Source organism: Ylistrum balloti, unplaced genomic scaffold (assembly GCF_031769215.1).
Source record: "Ylistrum balloti isolate Yb309-2 unplaced genomic scaffold, AGI_CSIRO_Ybal_v1 Utg369710, whole genome shotgun sequence".
NCBI classification, from domain to species: Eukaryota; Metazoa; Mollusca; class Bivalvia; order Pectinida; family Pectinidae; genus Ylistrum; species Ylistrum balloti.
This window is the reverse complement of record NW_026781936.1, coordinates 855,856-865,000: the sequence shown is the minus strand read 5'-3', so window position 1 is coordinate 865,000 and position 9,145 is coordinate 855,856. Positions and strand designations below refer to the sequence as shown.

Below are 9,145 nucleotides of genomic sequence, written 5' to 3'. Positions count from 1 at the left end.
AATATTGAATTGAAGGAAACAAATAATAATAAGGAAATGAATTGAACATATCATATTTGGTAAGGTCTCAAAATGCAGTCTTCAAATTTGTCAAATCAATGCTCTGCTCGAGACTGTTTGAGGTTAAACACTCACTATCTGACCAATGCGTCGGGGCCATCCTTTACGTACCATCATTGTAGTAGTTTTCAATGAGTAGTAAAACCCTTTAAAACTATATGTTACGACACCATTGGCATAGGAAGAAACGTGTCCATTCAGGTAAAGGCCGTTGAGATTTGCCCGATGACATGCCGCGTACCACCATCCACCTTTATAGGACCAAGCGCAATTGCAGGAGCAAACATCATAATCCCTGTCATACGTACTAAATCGGTGGCCACTTGTGAGCGACATATCATCACCTATAAATGAATAGATAATAAATATATAAATAAATAAAAATAAATAAATAAAAGGATTTCTACATAGAAATAAAATATAGTCAATGTGATAAATGAAACGAGGTATGATATAACAGGACAATTATCAGAGATTCTCCTCGAAAAATTATATTCCTAATTTGTTTACTTCCCTTGTTGTGTTGAAAACGCATCGTCAGAGCGTCCAGATTTCCGAAAGATGTAGCAAAAATGCTATTTTGAACCAGGACGTTACACCTGAAGCTAAAATCAAAGTGAGCAGTTCTCACACACACACACATATATATCCCCATCCCAACTTCAAACTGGTCCAGGCTGACCTTTGACCTGGACCAATTATAGAATAAAATCTAATCATATGTAAACCTCTGTGATATGATGTTATGTTGTGATATATGGCCAAACTAATTATTAGGTATGAAACGACACATGCGCACGAAAGCAACTCTGAAAACCTGATCGAGGTCGATGTAACACAATAAACCAAACAAATGTTACGATTTTCGAGAGAAGAACAATTAGCCTTCATATCGCTCAGTGAATGTTGATTACCGGCATTTCCTGAATATCCAGACACATAGGCTCTGTATCGATCTTCTGGTGGTCCAACGGAGAAAATGTCGTACTCTGCATACCGAGTGTTGTTGTTGAAATCTGCCAAATCCACTCTCAGCATATACCAATCAGAAGTGGTAAGGTAATGTAGAATTTGGTTACCTACAGTGGTAAACAATTGTTTATTAAGAGCGGAGACAGAGAGACAGAAATATAGCTAATGTTAATACAAAAAAAAAAAAAAAAAAAAAAATTGCATCAAAATGGTCAGGAACAATTTCATTCAACATATTGTTGTGAAAAGTGCAGTTTAATATCCCAGAATTCAACTCACTTCATATATTCTCGATAGTACGCGTGAATATTCTATGCAGATCTTCTCTTGATATGAACTTAAAAATGACAGATTCCAGGTTCTCAAAGGTGAATGGGCTTTAAAAGCTTTACTGTCTGATGCTGAAAAAAATGTCATTTTATTTGCTAAATTTTGACATTGAAATAGATAGCAACATGTATTTTTACTTCTTTTTCAGTTGTTAATAATGCATTTCACACATTTTAGGTATATATATATATAATACAAGAACAAAAATATGTTATTTGCACCGATCTTTATGTACTTACCGAGCCAGAACTCTCTGGTAAGATTCCCAAAGCCCATAGCATACTGATCCCAGCTCCTGTAGAAGTCACCTGATCCATCCATCCGTCTTTGAAATACCTGTGGTAATATATGACATTGTTACATATGTTACATCAAAACATTGCCCATTGTGTGAAGTTGAAAGTCAATCAAATAAGTTATCGTTATAAATAAGCGGATCAAGAGTACATTGTGAAGACGTTCTTACTGAGAATTCAAACAGTTGTGCTAGATTTCTGACACCGTGCATTTGTGTCTTTGAACGCTGCGGTTTTCACCACGCTGTTCAGAGTTTGTAAAGGGAGTATTCTTATGACTGAAAGATTGCCAATAACATATGAAGACGAATGATAAGGATTATTAAAACGGAATGTCAAAACATATAGACACCACTGCATCGTAAGCGACAAAGACAATTGTCAAAATATTGCCAGCTAGAAATTCGATGTTGTATGCTACTGACGAAACACACCATACACAGAACAAAACACAAACATATAAAATCTTATTTCAAAGTCAATAATAAAGGCAACAAAGGCGAATTAGAAATGAAAGCGAAAAACGTTCACGGTAGCTAACTTTGGAACAAGTGCAAGATCAAGAATAATAATACTGGGTGTTTCAAAAGGGTAAGCGTCCTCTGCTTCATCGACGACACCCGCTATTTAACTCTAAATACAAATAAGTAGAACATAACCCACCGTCCATCCTCCGCCATCCGTTTCCATGTCACACCATACCTGGACACCATAATTGTGCGAATTGGTTAAATATATGGTGTGAATACCACTCGTGTGATTTCCAGCACTTTGAACTTCCTCGCAATCTCTAGGTAATTCTATGGAAAATAAAATAAAAAAAAGTAATTAACAACTCAAAAAGACATTTGTTTATCGGAAACAAAACTATACAGGTTTTCCTTTCTCGTTTAAGATAAAGAGTATATATAATTTCCTACAATACATTTGTCATATATTCAACTTGTTACTTTCAAATTGTAAATGATAACATCGAAATACCAGTAATAGGCACAACCAGTCGAAAAAAAGTGTCATTGTCTGTGAAGCTTTTTAGTAACGATTTTGTGTTTAATCATTTGCCTTGGAGTTACCTGATAAGAAATGGTAAGAATTCTGTCATTTGACGTAAATAAGATAAAAAAAGAAAAACTGTATTGTGTATGTATACAACAATGACGAAGTAGACTATATATTGAGTGTTAAAAGCTTCATATGGATATTTGCACTGAAAGAAAATGTAAATTCCAATAACAGGAATGGAAAATCTATAAAAAAAGTAGTCACTACAATGAGATTTTACCTGGTTATCGAGATATTAAATTACATGTACGTCATTAACGCAACAACTTAAAGGAATGTTATAAGTTTTAAATTGGCCTCTACATCAATTGCCTGTATAGAGAATTACGAGGTGAGTGCCTTCATATATAGACCTTATTTTTTTAATGATAGTCAAGAAAACAGGAAAGTGTTGAACTTTTGTTGGTTGTGGTAATTTCACTATTTAAACCATCGTTGATATTTTAAAACTTCGCCGATCTGCTTTATCGTCCATTTAACTCTTAGCAACAAAGGCGAAACGAGGACTGTGCTTCGTTTAACTTCACGTGCTTAAAACACCAACTTTCAAAACAAAACTTGGTCACAATGAAGACATGGGAATTATGCAAGGCTCTTTTATTTCAAAAATTAGATCTTGATTAGTGTTACGAAGTCAGCTTCCGTATCCTTTAAAATAACTCTGCATTTTTAAACATTGATTAACATTTAATGTGTAGTATTTCATTAGTTGTGAAAGTAATACTTGTAATCTTATCCATATAACAATTACACAGAAGATATTATACAATTAGCATTTAGCAATTGAGAAGGCGGCTAAAACATTCTGCAAACATTTAGTGCAGTGAAAATCCAATCTTACCCTTAGTAAACATACAAATATTCACAACGCACTTGAAATGTAATTTTTCAAATGTAACAAAACGTTTTATTTGTAAATGTCTTGATTACTTACCATGTGAACTCTGAGCACCTTGAATTATTACTCTAGAAATGGCGAACACCGTCAAAAGGAGTTTGAGTAGTTGTCGTGACATGATGGGTGGAAGATTTTGGGCAAGCTGGGTGTTTAAATGGGTTTTTATACCCAGGAATATTACTGGGAATTCCAATTATCTTATCTTTCAGGAATTGGACAGGGAAGTAATACCTGTACTTGATTGGTTGATATGTGACATGCGCTTTGTTGAGTATCCGAGTTTCGTACTATCAAACGAATAGAGAAGTGCACGTATAAACACATTAATTTGCCTTTAACGCTTCTGATAAGTAAAGATGAAATGTTCAACGAGAACTTTAAAGGCGTAAGATTTTGTGTACTGTTTAACTAGCCTGGATACAATAATAAATTTTGTATTTAAGGTTATGAAGTGGGCGATGACATAAATAATCCATTCTCCTTATCAAAGAAAAGTAAACATATTGTAATAAGTACGTACAAGGCTAAAATACCGCAATTTAATTCTCAGAACTAATGCTATTTCTTTATTCGATACATGGGTTGACAGTCATAATAAACAACTGCATTACAGATAAACGCCCTGTTTTGTTCTGGTTCAAATTACTGTATCGAAATATGCAATACCATATGAATATTAAACACGTTGATGTATGTTTTATAGGATAGGCGCACAACAAGGATGAATTTATCTGTGGCTTTGTGAACGGTTTATATTTTGTTGTGATTTCGTGAGTTAAACACTCCTCTCCTGCATATACATATATCAGTGAGTATTTACTGTCTTTTAAGCATCAACCACAATCTTTACTTTAATTGTATTTTTTATTTCTTACTTCTGGCACGTTGAGAAATCGTGTATACTTAGTATCATATTTACATAAGACAACTCCTCTCTCCTTATCATAGATCAATATTGATATGACATGTGTTGTTGGTATAACATGTGTTGTTGGTATCAGATGTGTTGTTGATATCATATGGGTTGTTGGTATGGCATGTGTTGTTGGTATCATAAATAAATATAAACTTTATTTATTTTACAACAATTGCGAAACAAGTTATGTCAGCTTATACTAATCACATTTGTTGGCCCGGATATAAGCGCGCGAGGGGTCTTATTGGTATCACATGTGTTGTTGATATCATATCTATTTTTAGTATCACATGTGTTGTTGATATCATATCTATTTTTAGTATCACATGTGTTGTTGGTATCAGATGTGTTGTTGGTATTAGATGTGTTGTTGATATCACCTGTTGTTGTTGATATCATAGGTATTGTTGGTATCACATGTGTTGTTGGTATAACATCTGTTGTTGGTATCATATGGGTTGTTGGTAGAGCATGTGTTGTTGGTATCAAATGTGTTGTTGGTGTCACATGCGTTGTTGTTATCACATGTATTGTTGGTATCACATGTGTTGTTTATATGACAGACGTTGTTGATATCATATGTATTTTTAGTATCACATGTGTTTTTTGGTATCAGATGTGTTGTTGATATCACATGTGTTGTTAGTATCAGATGTATTGGTGATATCATATGTATTGTTGGTATCACATGTGTTGTTGGTATCACATATGTTGTTGGTATCACCTGTTGTTGGTATCACCTGTTGTTGGTATCAGATGTGTTGGTGAAATCATATGTAATGTTGGTATCACATGTGTTGTTAGTATCATATGTGTTGTTGGTATCACATGCGTTGTTGTTATCACATGTATTGTTGGTATCATATGGGTTGTTGGTAGGGCATGTGTTGTTGGTATCACAGGTGTTGTTGGTATCAGATGTTTTGATGATATCACATATGTTGTTGATATGACATGTGTTGTTGATATCAGTAGTGTTGTTGATATCACATTTGTTGTTGATATCACATGTGTTGTTGGTATCATTTGTGTTGTTGATATCACATGTGTTGTTGGTATCACATGTGTTGTTGGTATCACGTGTTGTTGATATCACGTGTTGTTGGTATCACGTGTTGTTGGTATCAGATGTGTTGGTGATATCATATGTATTGTTGATATCACATGTATTGTTGGTATCACATGTGTTGTTGATATGACAGATGTTGTTGGCATCATATGTGTTGCTGGTATCATATGTGTTGTTGGTATCACATGTGTTGTTGGTATCACGTGTTGTTGATATCACGTGTTGTTGGTATCACATGTGTTGTTGGTATCAGATGTGTTGGTGATATCATATGTATTGTTGATATCACATGTATTGTTGGTATCACATGTGTTGTTGATATGACAGATGTTGTTGGCATCACATGTGTTGTTGGTATCATATGTGTTGTCGGTATCACCTGTTGTTGGTATCACATGTGTTGTTGGTATCACATGTGTTGTTCTTATCACATGTGTTGTTGTTGTCACATGCGTTGTTGTTATCACATGTATTGTTGGTATCACATGTGTTGTTGATATGACAGATGTTGTTGGCATCACATGTGTTGTTGGTATCACATATGTTGTTGGTATCACCTGTTGTTGGTATCAGGTGTTGTTGGTATCACATGTGCTGTTGGTATCACATGTGTTGGTGATATTATATGTATTGTTGATATCACATGTGTTGTTGGTTTAACATGTGTTGTTGGTATAACATGTGTTGTTGATATCACATGTATTGTTGGTATCACATATGTTGTTGGTTTTACATGTGTTGTTGGTATTACATGTGTTGTTGGTATCACATGTGTTGTTAGTATCAGAGGTGTTGGTGATATCATATGTGTTGCTGACATCATATGTATTGTTGGTATCACATGTGTTGTTGGTATCAGATGTGTTGTTGGTATCAGATGTGTTGTTGATATCACGTGTTGTTGGTATCACATGTGTTGTTGGTATCACATGTGTTGTTAGTATCACATGTGTTGTTGGTATCACATGTGTTGTTGATATCATATGTAATGTTGGTATCACATGTGTTGTTGGTATAACAAGTGTTGTTGGTATCACATGTGTTGTTGATATCACATGTGTTGTTAGTATCAGATATTCGTGATATCATATGTATTGTTGGTATCACATGTGTTGTTGGTATCACATGTGTTGTTGATATGACAGATGTTGTTGGCATCCCATGTGTTGTTGGTATCATATGTGTTGTTGGTATCACATATGTTGTCGGTATCACCTGTTGTTGGTATCACATGTGTTGTTGGTATCACATTTGTTGTTCTGATCACATGTGTTGTTGTCACATGCGTTGTTGTTATCACATGTATTGTTGGTATCACATGAGATGTTGATATGACAGATGTTGTTAGCATCACATGTGTTGTTGGTATCACATATGTTGTTGGTATCACCTGTTGTTGGTATCAGGTGTTGTTGGTATCACATGTGCTGTTGATATCACATGTGTTGTTAGTATCAGATATTCGTGATATCATATGTATTGTTGATATCATATGTATTGTTGGTATCACACGTGTTGTTGGTATCACGTGTTGTTGGTATCACATGTGTTGTTGGTATCACATGTGTTGGTGATATCATATGTATTGTTGATATCACATGTATTGTTGATATCAGAATAGTGTTGGTATCACATGTGTTGTTGGTATAACATGTGTTGTTGGTATCAGATGTGTTGTTGATATGACACGTGTTGTTGGTATCAGATGTGTTGTTGATATCACGTGTGTTGTTGGTATCACATGTGTTGTTGATATCATATGTATTGTTGGTATCACATGTGTTGTTGGTATCACATGTGTTGTTGGTATCACGTGTTGTTGATATCTCGTGTTGTTGGTATCACATGTGTTGTTGGTATCACATGTTTTGTTGATATCACACGTGTTGTTGGTATCACATGTGTTGTTGGTATCACGTGTTGTTGATATCTCGTGTTGTTGGTATCACATGTGTTGTTGGTATCACACGTGTTGTTGGTATCACACGTGTTGTTGGTATCACATGTGTTGTTGATATCACATGTGTTGTTGGTGTCAGATGTGTTGGTGATATCATATGTATTGTTGATATCATATGTATTGTTGGTATCACATTTGTTGTTGGTATAACAAGTGTTGTTGGTATCACAAGTGTTGTTGATATCACATGTGTTGGTAGTATCAGATATTCGTGATATCATATATGTTGTTTATATCATATGTATTGTTGGTATCATATGTGTTGTTGGTATCACAAATGTTGTTGGTATCACGTGTTGTTGGTATCACGTGTTGTTGGTATCACATGTGTTGTTGGTATCACATGTGTTGGTGATATCATATGTATTGTTGATATCACATGTATTGTTGATATCAGAATAGTGTTGGTATCAAATGTGTTGTTAGTATAACATGTGTTGTTGGTATCAGATGTGTTGTTGATATGACACGTGTTGTTGGTATCAGATGTGTTGTTGATATCACATGTGTTGTTGATATCAGATGTGTTGTAAGTATCAGAGGTGTTGGTGATATCATATGTGTTGTTGATATTATATGTATTGTTGGTATCACATGTGTTGTTGGTATCACATGTGTTGTTGGTATCACGTGTTGTTGATATCTCGTGTTGTTGGTATCACATGTGTTGTTGGTATCACATGTTTTGTTGATATCACACGTGTTGTTGGTATCACATGTGTTGTTGGTATCACGTGTTGTTGATATCTCGTGTTGTTGGTATCACATGTGTTGTTGGTATCACACGTGTTGTTGGTATCACACGTGTTGTTGGTATCACATGTGTTGTTGATATCACATGTGTTGTTGGTATCAGATGTGTTGGTGATATCATATGTATTGTTGATATCATATGTATTGTTGGTATCACATTTGTTGTTGGTATAACAAGTGTTGTTGGTATCACAAATGTTGTTGATATCACATGTGTTGGAAGTATCAGATATTCGTGATATCATATATGTTGTTGATATCATATGTATTGTTGGTATCATATGTGTTGTTGGTATCACAAATGTTGTTGGTATCACGTGTTGTTGGTATCACGTGTTGTTGGTATCACAGGTGTTGTTGGTATCAGATGTGTTGGTGATATCATATGTATTGTTGATATCACACGTGTTGTTGGTATCACATGTGTTGTTGTTGTCACATGCGTTGTTGTTATCACATGTATTGTTGGTATTACATGTGTTGTTGATATGACAGATGTTGTTGGCATCACATTTGTTGTTGGTATCACATATGTTGTTGGTATCACCTGTTGTTGGTATCACGTGTTGTTGGTATCACATGTGTTGTTGGTTTCAGATGTGTTGTTGGTATCACATGCGTTGTTGTTATCACATGTATTGTTGGTATCACATATGTTGTTGATATGACAGATGTTGTTGGCATCACATATGTTGTTGGGTGCTGTTGGTATCATTTGTGTTGTTGATATCAGATGTGTTGTTGATATCACATGTGTTGTTGATATTAAATGTATTGTTGGTATCACATGTGTTGTTGATAAAACATGTGTTGTTAGTATCACATGTGT

General features: G+C 34.8%; 1 protein-coding gene across 1 annotated transcript; it reads right to left on the bottom strand.

Annotated features, from left to right (window-relative positions):
• Positions 1–123: 123 nt before the first annotated feature.
• Positions 124–2,453, bottom strand: LOC132565282 (microfibril-associated glycoprotein 4-like). Its single transcript, XM_060229917.1, has 4 exons — positions 2,322–2,453; positions 1,602–1,698; positions 975–1,139; positions 124–404 (listed from the first exon to the last, which is right to left on the bottom strand). The coding sequence occupies exons 1-4, from the start codon at positions 2,346–2,348 to the stop codon at positions 124–126; spliced, it is 570 nt and encodes a 189-aa protein (XP_060085900.1). The 5' UTR covers positions 2,349–2,453.
• Positions 2,454–9,145: the final 6,692 nt, after the last annotated feature.

What these genes read in the sequence shown, in the direction of transcription:
- LOC132565282 (XM_060229917.1), bottom strand. Translation starts at nt 2,348, where the DNA reads ATGGAAACGGATGGCGGAGGATGGACG. An exon ending in CGGATGGCGGAGGATGGACG is followed by an intron (nt 1,699 to 2,321) that starts GTGGGTTATGTT and finishes ATATTACCACAG; the next exon opens with GTATTTCAAAGACGGATGGA. An exon ending in TACCAGAGAGTTCTGGCTCG is followed by an intron (nt 1,140 to 1,601) that starts GTAAGTACATAA and finishes TTACCACTGTAG; the next exon opens with GTAACCAAATTCTACATTAC.